The 17,157-nt window shown below is 38.5% G+C and overlaps 1 protein-coding gene across 1 annotated transcript in view; it reads left to right on the top strand.

Annotated features, from left to right (window-relative positions):
* The window catches only part of igfn1.4 (immunoglobulin like and fibronectin type III domain containing 1, tandem duplicate 4), a 36,188-nt gene that overhangs the window by 884 nt on the left and 18,147 nt on the right, over positions 1-17,157 (top strand). Inside the window, exons 2-12 of the mRNA XM_061218707.1 lie at positions 3,763-3,928; positions 6,454-6,593; positions 7,034-7,187; positions 7,285-7,311; positions 7,595-7,643; positions 7,807-7,993; positions 10,019-10,132; positions 10,235-10,397; positions 10,701-10,973; positions 11,359-11,646; positions 14,384-14,443. Coding sequence (XP_061074691.1) covers positions 3,763-3,928; positions 6,454-6,593; positions 7,034-7,187; positions 7,285-7,311; positions 7,595-7,643; positions 7,807-7,993; positions 10,019-10,132; positions 10,235-10,397; positions 10,701-10,973; positions 11,359-11,646; positions 14,384-14,443 — 1,621 coding nt within the window. The remainder of the gene's footprint in view (positions 1-3,762; positions 3,929-6,453; positions 6,594-7,033; positions 7,188-7,284; positions 7,312-7,594; positions 7,644-7,806; positions 7,994-10,018; positions 10,133-10,234; positions 10,398-10,700; positions 10,974-11,358; positions 11,647-14,383; positions 14,444-17,157) is intronic.

The raw sequence follows: 17,157 nt of genomic DNA, 5'->3' as shown, positions 1-17,157 counted from the left end.
ATGTTGCATGTCCATATTTTTATGGGGCATGTGACCTATCAGAAGCAGGGACCTGATGGACTAGCACAGCCTGCACAGGATCCCTGAACCCCCAGAAACTCATAAAAATATTAACTATCCGTTTAGAGTTACCCTGCACGTACTGCATATTACATCAAAATCCTAATATATCTTTATGGGCTAAAGAGTCAAATATTTTAGAGGGCACTGTGTTCCTTTTGTTCCTTTTGGCAACATTTAAGTAAATAATTTGAACATTTCAAACTGACCAACATCTTGCAAGTGGGATGTGTTGAGACTAAGGGCACTCTCCTAATTATCATATCAAAAGTGTGAATGTTGCCACAACTTTCCACCATGTTGCTAACTTTTCAGACATCTCCCACACTAATTCCTACAGCTCAACAGAATTTTTGTATTGGAATACATTGTACACGTGTTGCAAATTCATTTTAACACACTTTGCATACAGGTAGGCCAAGGCCATGGGTTTCAGATTCCAGTTTTAAATGTATTATAAAATAAAAAGATATTATAGAATAATTTAAAAAAATAATAATAATAATAATAATAATTTAAAAAAAATAATAATAATAATAATAATAATAATAACAATAATAATAATAATAATAATAATAATACTTTATCATCAATTCTTCATCTTCCAACATCCTAATTTTAAAAAAATGGCTGTGCCTACAAATTCAGTTTTTTTTTACACTGAATATTTTCACAGCGAAGCAGCACAAATAACCTTGTCAGATAGTCAGCTCCTGCACCCCCGACAGAGCTTGTGAAATGCACCAGTCAATCCATGTCACCCAGAACATTTCAAAACTAACTGCTGTTCAAAGAACCTGGGAAGCAGGGATGCCATCAGGATGCCATCAGGTGCCTTAACATACAGTACCAAGATAGGGAATAAAAGAGAACACCCCAACCTGCTCCATGTCCTTTTGTATACCAGGCGAATAGCTCACAAGGTTTCAAAACATTCTACTTTGGATCATGGAATGAATAAAAAATAACTTACATTTAACTTTCTTTTTTGGGTCACACCTGGAGATGAGCTGTGAGAGTATAAAGTGAGTCTAAAGGTTAATTCATGCTTCGGCAACAGAGTGTCTTGGGACGAAGTATCTGCTGACAGAAAAAACCTCCATTTTACTCGCTCATTTTGAAAAGAAAACGCCTTCACTCATAAAACAAGTAGCCTTTTAGTAAATTATTAAACTAGCCATGGCAACCTTTTATCTAAGTAGACCAATCACGGCTGCTCAACACTTCTGACAGGTGTCTGCGACCTTTCAAAAATCTGCAGGTACAGAACACCCAAAAGACACGCTCAAAAGTGTCGGCTTTGCATCATATTTGTCACAAGACACTTTCTCACAAAAGTGTAAATTAGCCTTAAGGGGGAAAGATTACACAACTTTATGTGGAAAGGAACCACAAAAGGTTATTGTGACTTCACAACTTCTGATTGGTACATTGAGCTGAGACAATAAGATGAAATGTGTTTCTTGTTGAATGCTAATGTTGAGTATAACCTGCAGCATCAGTAACCCAATTAGGCTGGTTAAGTCTTTAAAGAGAAATACTGACAGTACAAGAATCATTACGCATACATTTTGGTAATGCTACAGGACTTACAAGTAAAGTGATCACAGTTTAAAAATGCATGTTGTAATGTGAGAGAAGTTAAATATAACTTAAGCCTCTTTTTAACTCTTAAACATGTCAGTCTATGACCTGTGAAACTGTGAAACAAAATAAGAGAAAACATATTTTCTTCCAGCCTTTGAGAGCCTGCTAAATCTGCACAGTCTCAGCGGCGCCATCATGTGGAAAAAGCAGAAATCAGAAATGGCCCCCGGGCAGGGTAAGCATGGTGCTCCGTAAACCACCCCTCTGCCACAAAAACAAAACATAAACGAAACAAAAAATACCTGTAAATATAAATGCATTACAAAAAGAGCATTATCCCTCACGATATTTGACCATTAGAATGAGCAAAATAACGATAACTATCTTCATTAATTTTATGTTCATTTGTCACCATGCCTGTAGTTGCATTATACATTGCAGAACAACGCAAGACCACACGGCCCAAAAGGAAATGATCTCAATACTGGACTAGCGTCTTTGACACGATGGGATGTCCAAACATTTGATTTTCTAAAATTGAAATGGCTTTTAAATGACTGAAAATGCATATCATATACAAGGAACACTGCAAGGACCAACATCAGTTTACAAGGAACTGCAGTCCTAACCTCCAAAGGTCACCTGAAGCTTGAAAGAGAAAAATGAAGACACATTGAAAAAAGAAGACCTACTCACAACTTATGTGCCAACCATTTTAGCTTGGGAAGACTAACAGTGCATGAGCCTTTTCCCCCACAAGTCTGTGCAAAGAAAATAAGAAAAAGTAAAAAGTGATCAGCTTTCCTCAGCAGGGGGAGTGAGAAACCAGCTCACACTCAAGACTGCCATTCAATATATTTGCAGGAACTGAAAACAAAATGTCTGCAGTGTGACACATTTTTGATTAATGTGCAATAAACACATTCTGCCACAGAGATGACGTGACAGGGTATTGCAAACGGTGACATAAAAAACAAATGTTTGTAATAATGTAACATAAGGTAACACAATGTAACGTAATGTTTAGGTAAAGCTACAGTATGTTATTTTGGTATGTCACTGTGTGCTTGTGCTCATACATAATTTCAGAAAGTCACAGATGTGTTATGTTTGAGAATAATGTTCTCCTGTCTTGTTTCTTTCTGTTTGGTTACCACAATTGTACACTACAAGGTTTTCCAGACAAGCCCAAGGGTGGAGGTAGGTCATGGCAAATTTAATAACAAGAATGTTTTAAATACTCAATACATCTCACTTCCCATAATTACAGCATGGCAGATTACAACTTTTAAATTATGTAAATTATGTAAACAGAGTAAGCTTTTAGATTTTTCTTGTTGTATTGTTAAGTGTGTCTGTCTGCAGGACATTGCATGTGACTATATGCCTTCACAGCACTGTGTAATGTGACTTCAATATAACCTCCAAAAAGGTTAGGCTAAAATCTGTAAAACTGTAAAATCTAGATAAACCTTGTCCTGGAGGTTCATACACACACGTGTTTTAAAAGCATCCAAATAAAATTACAATTTTAAAACAAAAAATGTTTGTGACAAAAAGATTTTATTTTAGCACAGATGAATAGTGGTTGAATAGAAATGATTGATTAGTGATGCTTTCTGAATCTCAAACTTCAAAAACAGGTGGAGAAATCTCATGACCACCAATGATGATGCACTAGTTGATTGTAGGAATTCAGAAAAACCTTCACTGCAAAGTGCAGGGGAGATTTCCTGTAGCCCCACTCTCTCATTGCTATTGGCCAGCTCAGTAAGAATAGTATTACTGATGAATTAACACTAATATAAGAATGTATGTGCTATTCAATAAATGAGCAAGGTTTTCTATTCGGTGGCAAATATTTTATTCTTATGATATAGGGCTGGTTTCATGGGAACAGATTCAGGGTAGTCCTGGACTAAATTGAGTGTTGTATGGAGAATCTGCATTCAGAACTGAATTTAATCTAAAACAAGGCTGAATCTGTCTGTGAAACTGGCCAGTTATATTCCAACCTTTAATCGTCTGTTGTATACCTGTGTAACAACCTACCCTGCGACTTTATAAAAACACAGACACATTTATATACACCACATGCCTTTAAATGAAGTGTAGACCCCAAATACCAAATATTTAACTTTTATATTGATTTTAGCAGTGGCAATAAAAAAGAAGTCCAAAGTCCCGGGTGTCATGATCACACAGTATGTGGAGGAACTTCCAGAAGGAAAAAGCACTCCGGATTTCATCCGCAAACCCATCGCCTTGACTATTCAGGAAGGTATGGTTTTCTTATCCCCATTGCAACTTCAGCCCTTGAGGTACAGAATACACCATCCTGCTCATCAATTGTGAAAGCAATTCTTTCATACGTTTATTTTATTTTGAATAACAGCTTGTATCAAGTCCACAGATCTGTAGATAAATGTCACACTTATCACACACTTCTAAGGAAGGAAAACTTGTATAGTGAGTTACTGGTTACCATGGCTACTTTACATTCACTTGTATGTAGCTAATATGTATCAGAGAGCACCTTCCCCAGTATAATTCCCTACACCTCCTTAAAGAGAGACACACATTCGTACTGACAATCTGCTAATCTGTGAAGGAATGAAGCCCCTGCCAATACCTTAAGCAATAAAGGAAGTTGCATGTGTTGTGATCCTGATTTCTGTCCGCTAGTTTATTCTGTGTTTTTGTAAATTTATAATTTTTTATATTCATGTCTGGTTTTCTGTTTACATTCATTAGTCTTTGCACTTACCTTCCCCTGTGATGTCTGTGTCTGAATGTTTTCTGATCCCAAGTCACTCCCCTGTCTGCGTGCTTCACTATTCGGGTGGTTTTGGAATTTTCTGGTCTATTTGAATCATGACATTACATTCATGGCATTTGGCAGACGCTCTTATCCAGAGCGACATACAACAAAGTGCAAAGTGCATACCCATTACCAGGGATAAGTGCGCTGAAAGACCCTAGAGGGTCCAACTGCTACCTGCACAACATAGATAAGGACCAAGGGCCTCATTTATGAAACTGTGCGTAGGATTCACGTCAAAAGGTTGCGTATGCATGAAACCCAGGACGTGCGTACGCACAAAAATATTCTGATTTATAAAACAGTGCACACGCACGTCCCATGCCAGTTTTCCTTTATAAATCACAATCAACTCTAAATGTGGCGCATCTTTGCCAGCTTCATGTCCCGCCCACAGTTGCCTATAAATAGGCAGTGAAACACCCCTAATGAATATGCATTTCACGAAGACGACAATGGCAAACGCTGAAAAGAAGGCCAAGAAAAGGGATTTCAGCCATTTGATTGCCTCTGAAAAGCTACAGGTGTGGGAATTATCCTGATTGATTGTAAATGAAGAACAGTTCTGCACAACGAATGTGATGATGACGATGATAATAATAATAATAATAATAATAATAATAATGATAATAATACACGTTATTTGACTAGCACCATTGAAAACACATTTACAAAATTAAGAGATAAAACGAAAAAAACAAAACTAAAAAAATAATACAAAATAAAAATAAAACAAAAATCCATAACAATAAACACATTATAAAACATAATATATGAATATGATAACAATATATGAAACTATGCACTCGTATCTGCCCGACTGACGCATTGTAAACGGCATCAGTGCAGCGTAATTTGTCCGACTGTTCACCATATTATTTATGTGAATACATTTAATTACATGAAGTATTGTTTAACAATTCGTCTACATATTTGAGGGATTCTTTTACAACAACATCTCTGTTTATATTTATCATCCTAAATCATATTTTTTGGGCACTCCAGGGAGCATCAATCAAACAGCTGTTTGTTTATTCGTTGTAAGAGAGGCTTTTATCCGTTTTTGCAAATTAACTCTTCATATATGATACTTGAGAGGTAATATTTTGATTTATTTTACACAGTGGTATCAATTTCACACCATTTCTCGCGTTTCATCCCATTGCCATCGGAGTCGCAGTTTCTCATTTCTCCAGTTAATGTGCGTACGCATGGGTCAGAGTTTCCGTGGAGGACCGCACATTTTCTCGTGAAGTTCATTTTTTATAAATGCCAAAGTTTGCTTAGAAAGTGGTGTACGCATTCTTTTGTGCCTACGCAACGTTTATAAATGAGACCCCAGGGCCGATTTGATCATCAGTTTTTTTTTTTGTTGTTGTTTTTATCGTAATACCGCAACGCACAAATGTATTACCTAGCCAAACTCTGCTTAACTAGCATCCAAATACAAGTAGTACAAGTAGTACAAGTTTACAAAGTAAATATGAATCCAGTCCCGCGTTTTTGGTTCCTCCCTCGTCATTGTATGATTGTATGATTTCATGTGTCTCACCTGATGTTTATTTGATAGACTGCCCTCACTCACTCCCATGCCCCACCTAGGTTGTCTCATTCCCCTGTGTATTTATACCTGTCCTTTTCAGTTGCACCTTGCTAGTTCGTCATATCCTGCTTTCCGAGTCCGAGCCCCAGCTCTACCCTCCTTGTTCCCGAGCCCTTGCCCTTGTGCCATTCTGCATCGTTGGTTTTTGTTTTCTGGATTCCTGTGTATGACCCCTGCCTGCTTCTCTGGTCTCTTCTCTCGTTTTTGTGGATATCTGTACCTCTGCCTTTTAAACTTTTTTTTTAACTCTGCCTGTTTTGTTTACACTCTGTCTGCCCCTTCATCTGCCTTAATTAAAACCTGCCATTTTTGCATCAGCCCAGTGTCTGCTATTGGTTCCTCTGTCCCCCCTGCTGTGACATGATGTTTGTGAACCTCACAGGTAAACCAGCAATTTTCAAAGCGGTGGTCAGTGGGGATCCTAAACCAACTGTAATATGGACAAGAAACAAGGGAGACATGTCAGACCCAGAAAAATACCAGAATTCCTATGATGAAACGGACGAAGAATACACCGTACTGGTGAGAACCTTTCCTTTCAAAACAATATTTATCTGCAAATGCTTTAAATCAGTGTTAAATCAGCTCTAATATTGCAATGCTAATGCACTCATATATACTCTGTTAGAGTTTAATATAACTCCCAATGCACATTCCAGGGGTTATTTGATGTAGAAGACAATCTAGAAGTGTCAGCTCCATTCTTTAAGTATACATATAAAACAGACAGCAATGTGCTCAACTAGAGCTGATTATACTTAAAGGTACAAAAGGTACAATTCAAAAGGTACAAGACCATTCGACCATCAACGTCAGCCCAAAGAGAAGGGGGAGGGATAAACAGTGTTGTGGTTTCAAGGTGTTTGTTCCTGCAATTCCTCTTTTGACCGTTAAAAGTCCAAAATGACCTATAGTACCTTTGAATGTGGAAGTACAAGAATCTCCATACTGCCTTTTAACAGATACCCAGTGTATCGCCAGACCAAGAAGATACCTACAAATGCTTTGCAACCAATGAGTTTGGAAGAGCAATCTGCATTGCCACACTGAATGTTATTAAAGGTAAGAAACGACAACATATGGTTTTGGGATCAGCACTGCATATATATTTCATATGTGGCCAGCAGGTGGCACTCTTATATTTAATGAAAATGTAGAATCCACAAGGTGTTAAAAAGGTATTTAAAAAAAAAACGTAATTTCTCTCTTCCAGTTGCCTTCGAGATGAATAAAACAGAAGGTATGTTGTCATGTCATGTTACCACAAATTGAATTATTGTTCTTAATTATTCTTATTGTTATAACCACCAATAACCACCAGATGATATATACTACAGTAAATGGCACACAGTACATACAGTATCACAAAAATACAGTTCAAGTAGTTTAAATACTGTAAACATTACATGTTGACCTTTATGAATACAGTGCCCTTCTATGATGAATACCAGTGCCCTCTATATGGATCCATACTGTATCTATATGTGATGAAATTTCAAACTTGTTCTGTTTTACCCTTTAAGCTCCTAAAGCAGAGGATCCAGCAAAGTTCAGAAAACTGCTGAAGCCTAGGTAAGACAGGGTCATTAACCAGACATATAAATACACTCAACGAACAATGTGGAAATGTCAGACCATACACAATGCACTGATGAGCTCATATGCTTTTTCAACAATACAGTAATGATGGACCCTTTATTTTATTTTTATTTTTTTGTTAATGTTCTTTTTCAAGGGCTATAAAACCTAAAGCCGGGCCAAAGAAGGAAGGGGAGATAGACCCAAAATTCTGGGAGATTTTACTGAGTTCAGAAAAAAAAGACTATGAACGCATCTGTTTTGAGTTTGGTGTCACAGACTACCGCTGGACGTTGACAAAACTAAACCAGATAAGAAAAGAGAGAGAAAAAGAGCAAGCAGAGGTATGAACTGTCGTTTTGTTTAGAACAGCCCTTCATGTGTATTTTACTAGTTATGGATTTTATGCTTTAACCTGTGGAAGAACCTATGCACTTGTAAATTGCTTTGGATTAAAAACGTCTGCCAATGACTAAAATGTACAGTTGTGTTCAAAAGAATAGCAGTACAGCATCAGTAACCTGATGAACCACTGTTATTCGTAGTAGTCATATTTCTGCATGGCAAATAATTTACTTGTAAATGTACTAGTGTAATAGAAAAACAACAGACCCAACTGTCAAATGGTAACAAAAACCCATAACACGCAGAAGAAAACAAGCAACTACTGTTAAAATAGATCGAAGAATAGTCAGAATGGCAAAGATTCAGCTATTCATCAGCTCCAGAAAGATCAAAGATGATCTACAATTACCTGTAAGTGCTATTACAGTCAGAAGGCGTTTGATCAAAGCTAAGCTATCAGCTAGAAGCCCCCATAAAGCACCATTGTTGGAAAAAATGGCATGTGCAGTATTGGCTAAAAAAGGAACACATCGATTGGCCCAAAGAGAAATGGCGTAACATTCAGTGGACTGATGAGAGTAAAATTGTTATTTTCGGGTATAGTGGTCGTCGGAAGTATGTCAGACGACCCCTGGGTACTGAATTCAAGCCACAGTACACTGAAGACAGTGAAGGATGGTGGCGCAAAAATCATGGTATGGGGATGTTTCTCATACTACAGTGTTGGGTTCGTATACCAAGGATCATGGATCAGTTTGAATACATCAAAATACTTGAAGAGATTATGTTGCCGTATGCTGAAGAGGAAACAACAAGACAACAACCCCAAACACTCGAGTGAGCAAGCAACATCTTGGTTCCAGACAAAAAGGATTGAGGTAATGGAGTGGCCAGCTCAATCCCTCAACCTCAACCCCATTGAAAACTTGTGGGGTGATATTATAAATGACGTTTCTGAAGCAAAACCCAAAAATTCAAAGGAACTGCGGAATGTTGTTTGTTCATCCTGGGCTGAAATACCTGTTTCTAGGTGCCAGAAGTTGGTTGACTCAATGCAACGACGATGCGCAGCAATGGTTATGCAACTAAATATTACTTCAGTAATTTAAAGGGATGTTAAATCTTGAAAAATGTCTTCAGTTTATACAGTAAGAGTTTGAGTTTCAAGAGAAAAATTTTATCTAACAGATTAATATTCCTTTTCTTTGCTTCCTGTAAAAGAATAAGGCAGACTTGATCAAATTTGTTGATGCTTTGATTTGGAATTGAATGTATAATGTTTCCACTTCATTTGAAATATGGAACTAAAAGCTATGAAATATTTGCACTTTATTCACTTTTTTGAATGCACCATTTAACGCTATTTATTTGAACACAACTGTAATATGTTTCAGTTAGACCAGAGGTTCCTGGAGATCTACTGTGCTGTAGGTTTTCATTCCAACCCTAACAAAGCACACCTCATTCAACAACTAGAGCAGGGCTGCCCAACCCTGTTCCTGGAGATCTACTGTCCAGGAGGTTTTTACTCCAACACAGTACATTCAACATCTAGAGATCCTGTTGAGCTGCTAATTAGTAGAATCAGGTTTTCTAAATTAGGATCGCAATGAAAACCTATAGGACGGTAGATCTCCAGAACATGGTTGGTGGCCACTAAGTTAAATTTACCTGGGGTCTATATCAGGATTACCGAGTTAGCTGGGTTAACTTCACTGAGTAAAACCCAGAACAGCTAGTTTTACTTCAGTCCATGTTCCAGATGTTTTTTGTTTGGTTTGTTTATCCTGCTTTGTGAAAAAAGCCCCTGATCCACCTTCAAGTTCATCATCATCAGGGTCAGGTTAACAGTGCTCTATCTGATCTATCTATCAAACGGTAATGCTGCAAAGGTAGTCTGATCTGCAGGTGTTCTAGTGGACCGGACTTCAATCCAGATTTCCTCTCCTCTATTGTTTCTAATCATCCATTTGTCAGTTTGCCTTCATTTTGTTTTCTTTTCCTGGGTCTCTCTACCTCTCCAGTTTATTGAGAACCTTTCCAAGCTGAAACATATTGAGATTAAACCAAGCGGTTTAGCAGAGTTTGAATTTTCCATGGATCTAACGAACCCTCAGCATCAAGTTTTCCTCTATAAGGTGAAGTTATTTCTATTAAGTCCAGAGCAATAATGCATGGCATACAATCCGACATCACTGCTTAAGAATTGATGTTTTTCAATGGTGGTTTTTATTTGACAGGATGGTGAATTCATTCCTCTTAGCAGTGACAAAGATTCCAAGCACCACCTGAAGAAGACTGGCAGGAAATATGTGTTCAGCATCAGGGACCTGACCCAAAGCGATGCTGGGTTGTACCAAGTTTTTGTTGAGGATGCCACCATCTTCTCAACTGACTTCAAGAGTAATTTTGCACGAGAACAACCACTGCCATATAGAATTGAATAACTGATAATTTACATAGATTTACCCACATGTTTTCAGATACCTTCTGCAGGTAACTTGGTGCTTCTGTTGGCCACAATGCGGGGTAAAATTAGCTGGTTTTACAACACAACATCTCAGCTCTGGAATAATAATAATTAGCATCATAATCATAACCGTAATCATAATTAGGAACAGTGTCTTACAGGGCTGAAAGCCCCTGTCTACATAAAAACAAAGGCTTCGCATGTGCGCCACAGCAATAACACACAATGTCTTTCAGTTATCCCCGTCGAGTTCATCGTCAAAATACAGGAGGTGAAGGCGAAAGAGAGAGAGGACGCGGTCTTTGAGTGCCTCCTCTCTCACCCCTTCCCAAAGATCTTATGGATGGGTAAGAACAAGCCCCTGGAACAAGGGGAAAAGTTTGACATCACCGTGTCTGAGGACAAGCTCATCCACAGGCTGGTGGTGAAGGACTGTATGCGCGTAGACGGCGGTATCTATGCAGCCATGGCTGGCATTAAGTCCTGCAGTGCATGGCTTATAGTGGAAGGTGAGTCACTGATAACATAATGCGTCGTCCATTTTCTTTCAAAAAGAGTTTGGTGTCAGGATGCAAAATGCCACGAAGAATAGAACATGATTATTAAACTGTAAAATAATGTAATGTAATGTAAATTTTAATTACGAAGAAATACGCAACAATGATTTTGTTTGTTATTTCATCAAATACCTCTGCATTGTTTTAAGTTTCTTATGAAATGAGAAGCTTATGGGCGAAACGTCGTCGAACTGCTTTGTCCCTGAGTTTTTAAGAATAAAGTTAAAGAGAAATTTAAGGAGTGCTCCAAATGTCCTATGAAAACACCAGTTCTGCTAATCTCTCTCTCTTCACCTCTCTTCCTTTGGTTCATCCATGTCCTTCTGGGTGGGCACAGCTGACAACGATCCTAATCTTTATGGTAAAAAGAAAGTTCGGAAAACCACCCAGGCAGGAGGTGCGGGGGTCGACCTGGCAAAAATCGCCCAGGAGCAGCAAATGAAACTGCAGAAGGATAAGGAGGGCATGAGTAACGCCAGCGAAGCAGCCCAAAAGCAGCCCATCCCAGAAGCTGTGCCGGTCACCAACGATGATGGTGGAGCTCAGAAGAGCACAGGACAGAATACAGATTCTGGAAAGGACAATGGTCCCAGACAATACACAGGAACTCCAGAACCAAGCACAGGTAAGACTCTGTAAGACCCACACACACACACAACTCCTCTGTGTTAACTGGCATATAGCCATATACACACTACAGTTCCGTGTTAACTGAAATATACTATAGCCATACATACACACACACAACTGCTCTGTGTTAACTGGAGTCTAGCCATATACACACTACAGTTCTGTTTTACGACTTACTACTAATTAACTTGTGCTTACTATTATTTCTGTTGGTCTTATAGTCCTTGCCAGTGTTCTTGTATTGTTATCACTATAGTAGATATGATGGTCATTACTCTGACAGTAGTTAGAGTAGTACAACACTACATTAAAGGCCATTTTAATGGTTCTGCAGTTGCAGAAGATCTGGCCCTAAATTTCATTGACAGGATTTTACAGCCTATAATTCAGTTCTTAATCCAGAATATTTGTATCCTGCTTGTGTGGAATCACTTTAGTACCCAAATAGCATACATTAGCAAATTCATTTTTACAGTCAGATGTGTGAGCTACTTATGACTGTATACCTACTTTCCCTTCACAGCAGTGTTCACACTATTAATGATAAATGACTGCCAACATTACTGGGAACATAACTGTTAGCTTGTTTGCAAGGTACAAGTGTCACCTAAGGTGAGAATAAAAATATAAATGAGAATTGACTGCAAGCATTCAAAAAGTGACAACAATCTGTGGAAATGTGTGCATGAAAAATGTTTAATAAAATATATCTAGCTGTTATTACTTCTTCAATTATAATTCTTGCCCAAGTGGTGTTATTTGGACTACGGCAAACTCTGCCTTGCATTACACACTTACAAATAATTTCCAAAATATATTGTACAATGAATTGATGTGAATGAAAGAAAACTGTTATGAGGACGGCAGAAAATTACAGTGGCTGTGATGATTATTGATCAGCTAAGGATGATGGTGCAGAAAGCAGGAAAGGACAAGACAAAGTCACAGTTGGTAAGAGTTTGCAAGGGTTGCACTGAACATAGCATGGACAGAAGCATTGACATTATCAAAGTCATTTGGCAACAAATGGCTTTGGCCATGGGTATGAAGAACTAGGTAGTTAAGCCCATTAATAACTCAAAACATTTACTTTTACTGACCTAGTAGAATAATTTCTAACCAAAAATAGGAAGCTATCATGAATGATCATGCTGTTTTCAAAAGAGAAAAAAACCTTTACCTCTTGTGATTGATTAAATACATTTTTCTGACACCGTCAGAAAAATGAGGTAACACTCATCCCTTGCTACATTGACATGTTATTACATGTAATGTAACATTCATCAACTTTACCAGACATCTGCTTGTTTCGTTCATGTCTGATGATACTAAACGGTTAAAACAACAACAGTAACAATGGAACATTTCTTATGCAATAATTATCAAAAAAGCATCATGCAGAGTTGATAATGAGTTGATAATGACAGAAATTCACAGTGGCTTTGATAATTACTGATCAGATAAGGATCGAGCAGTAAGCAGTAAGGTAGAAGACAAGATGGACCCAGACGCGGTCACTGGTAAGAGTTTGCAAGTGCTGAACTGGCAGCTGCATGGATGGACTAAGAGATCTTTCTTGATAGATCTTTTAAAATATATTAATTCAGTTTCAATGAATGTTTCTGATTGAGTCAAAAAGGTTTTGCATGCAATGAATCAAAAACATACACTGAAACTGAATTCATATCCAAAAACTCAAGAAAGTAAACAAACCCTTTAATAGCATTATTGTGGTCACCATTCTTTCCTAACAAAGTGACCCACAGGGTTCCCAAACTTGCATTCCAGTCAATATCATAACAATGTGGAACACTGGGGGAGGTGCTTAGTGATAATTCTCTTCAAAATTAAATTAAATAAGGCTCTACTACCCCTTGCTGTGGGAGGACTGAACTGCAGGTGAGATAACTGCTGTGGGAAAATGGTGGCCGTACTCATCATCAAAGTCATTTGCAAAACAATGACTTTGGACGTAGGAAGAATCTCACAAATAAGCCAAGTGTGTGATTTTAAGCTCCTCTGACATCTCAAAATTACATTTAAAGAATTAACAACCTCAAGACAGTCAAAAATTAACTGTGGCAGGTGCCCATCCTACAGTTATTGTGCAGCATGTGTTACTGTGGAACAAGAGTTTTTGGTTTGTGTGTCTACTACAATAACCCCTTTCCCAAAAACATAGCATTCCCTTGACTCCAAATCCAAATCTTCCCCCACCCCTAACATTGACTCAGACTTCAACTTCAAGAAAACAAATTGTAATTTTTGCTATCACAAGAAAAAATGGCTTTGGCCATGGGTATGAAGAACTAAGTAGTGTCAGAACTAAGCCCATTAATAACTCAAAACACTTCCTTGTACTGACCCAGTAGAATAATTTGTAATCAAAAATAGGAAGCTATCATTAATGATCATGCTGTTCTCAAAAGAGAAAAAAATCCTGGGGCATTTAAAAAATGCCCTTTTACAGTGTTATTCGCCTTATGATTGGTTAAAAAAAAATTCTGACAGTGTAAGAAAAATGAGGTAACACTCTTCCCTTGCTACATTTACATGTTATTACATGTAATGTAACATTCATCTGCTTGTTTCATTCATGTCTGATGATACTAAAGAGTTAAAACAACAACAGTAACAATGGAACATTTCTTCTGCAATAATTATCAAGAAAGCATCATGCAGAGTTGTGATAATGACAGAAATTCACAGTGGCTCTGATGATTATTGATCAGATAAGGATGGAGCAGTGAGCAGTAAGGTAGAAGACAAGATGGACCCAGATGCGGTCATTGGTAAGAGTTTGCAAGTGCTGAACTGGCAGCTGCATGGATGGACTAAAAGAGATCTTTCTTGATAGATTTTTTTATGATTATTATTTCAGTTTTAATAAATGTTTTTGATTGAGTCAAAAAGCTTTTGCATGCAATGAATCAAAAACATACACTAAAACTGAGTTTTTATCCAAAAACTCAAGAAAGTAAACAAACCCTTTAATAGCATTATTGTGGTCACCATTTTTTCCTGACAAAGTGACCCACAGGGTTCCCAAACTTGCATTCCAGTCAATATCATAACAATGTGGAACACTGGGGAGGTGTTTAGTGATAATTCTCTTAAATATGTGATTAAATAAGGCTCTACTGCCCCCTTACTGTGGGAGGACTGAACTGCAGGTGAGAGAACTGCTGTGGGAAAATGGTGGCCATACTCATCATCAAAGTCATTTGCAAAACAATGACTTTGGATGTGGGAAGAATCTCACAAATAAGCCAAGTGTGTGATTTTGTGGGGAATATCCTCTAAGCCCCCTGACATCTGAAAAAAAAGAAAAAAATTAACAACCTCAAGACAGTCAAAAAGTAACTGTGGCAGGTGCCCATCCTACAGTTATTGTGCAGCATGTGTTACTGTGGAATAAGATTTTTTGGTTTGTGTGTCTACTACAATAACCCCTTTCCCAAAAACATAGCATTCCCTTGACTCCAAATCCAAATCTTCCCCCACCTCTAACCTTGACTCAGACTTCAACTTCAACAAAACAAATTGTAATATTTGCTATCATAAAAAAAAATACGGCGGCACGGATGGTGCAGTGGGTAGCACTGCCGCCTCACAGCAAGGAGGTCCTGGGTTTGAATCCCCGTCGGCCGGGGCCTCTCTGTGCGGAGTTTGCATGTTCTCCCCGTGTCTGCGTGGGTTTCCTCCGGGTACTCCGGTTTCTTCCCACAGTCCAAAGACATGCAGGTTAGGCTGATTGGAGTCTAAATTGCCCATAGGTATGAGTGTGTGAGTGAATGGTGTGTGTGCCCTGTGATGGACTGGCGACCTGTCCAGGGTGTATTCCTGCCTTTCGCCCAATGTATGCTGGGATAGGCTCCAGCCCCACTGCGACCCTGTTCAGGATAAGTGGGTTAGGATAATGAATGAATGAATGAATGATAAGAAAAAATGGCTTTGGCCATGGATATGAAAAACTAAGTAGTGTCAGAACTAAGCCCATTAATAACTCAAATCACTTCCTTGTACTGACCCAGTAGAATAATTTCTAGCCAAAAATAGGAAGCTATCATCAATGATCATCCATCCATCCATCCATTATCTGAACCCGCTTATCCTGAACAGGGTCGCAGGGGGGCTGGAGCCTATCCCAGCATACATTGGGCGAAAGGCAGGAATACACCCTGGACAGGTCGCCAGTCCATCGCAGGGCACACACACCATTCACTCACACACTCATACCTACGGGCAATTTAGACTCTCCAATCAGCCTAACCTGCATGTCTTTGGACTGTGGGAGGAAACCGGAGTACCCGGAGGAAACCCACGCAGACACGGGGGGAACATGCAAACTCCGCACAGAGAGGCCCCGGCCGACGGGGATTCGAACCCAGGACCTCCTTGCTGTGAGGCGATCAATGATCATGCTGTTCTCAAAAGAGAAAAAAATCCTGGGGCATTTAAAAAATGCCCTTTTACAGTGTTATTCGCCTTATGATTGGTTAAAAAACTCATCCGTTGCTACATTAACATGTTATTACATGTAATGTAACATTCATCAACTTTACCAGACATCTGCTTGTTTCATTCATGTCTGATGATACTAAATGGTTAAAACAACAACAGTAACAATGGAACATTTCTTCTGCAATAATTATCAAGAAAGCATCATGCAGAGTTGTGATAATGACAGAAATTCACAGTGGCTCTGATAATTACTGATCAGATAAGGATCGAGCAGTAAGCAGAAAGGTAGAAGACAAGATGGACCCAGACGCGGTCACTGGTAAGAGTTTGCAAGTGCTGAACTGGCAGCTGCATGGATGGACTAATAGAGATCTTTCTTGATAGACTTGTTTATTATTATTTTTCAGTTTAAATGAACGTTTTTGATTGAGTCAAAAAGCTTTTGCATGCAATTAATAAAAAACATACACTAAAACTGAATTTATATCCAAAAACTCAAGAAAGTAAACAAACCCTTTAATAGCATTATTGTGGTCACCATTGTTTCCTAACAAAGTGACCCACAGGGTTCCCAAACTTGCATTCCAGTCAATATGATAACAATGTGGAACACTGGGGGAGGTGTTTAGTGATAATTCTCTTAAATATGTGATTAAATAAGGCTCTACTACCCCTTGCTGTGGGAGGACTGAACTGCAGGTGAGAGAACTGCTGTGGGAAAATGGTGGCCATACTCATCATCAAAGTCATTTGCAAAACAATGACTTTGGATGTGGGAAGAATCTCACAAGTAAGCCAAGTGTGTGATTTTGTGGGGAATATCCACTAAGCCCCCTGACATCTAAAAAGTAAAAGAAAAAAATTAACAACCTCAAGACAGTCAAAAAGTAACTGTGGCAGGTGCCCATCCTACAGTTATTGTGCAGCATGTGTTACTGTGGAACACGATTTTTTGGTTTGTGAGTGTACTACAATAGCCCCTATCCCCAAAACATAGCATTCCCTTGACACCAAATCCAAATCTTCCCCCACCTCTAACCTT

Source organism: Conger conger, chromosome 14 (genome assembly GCF_963514075.1).
Source record: "Conger conger chromosome 14, fConCon1.1, whole genome shotgun sequence".
In the NCBI taxonomy this organism is placed as follows: Eukaryota; Metazoa; Chordata; class Actinopteri; order Anguilliformes; family Congridae; genus Conger; species Conger conger.
This window is presented reverse-complemented; position numbering and strand designations above follow the sequence as displayed.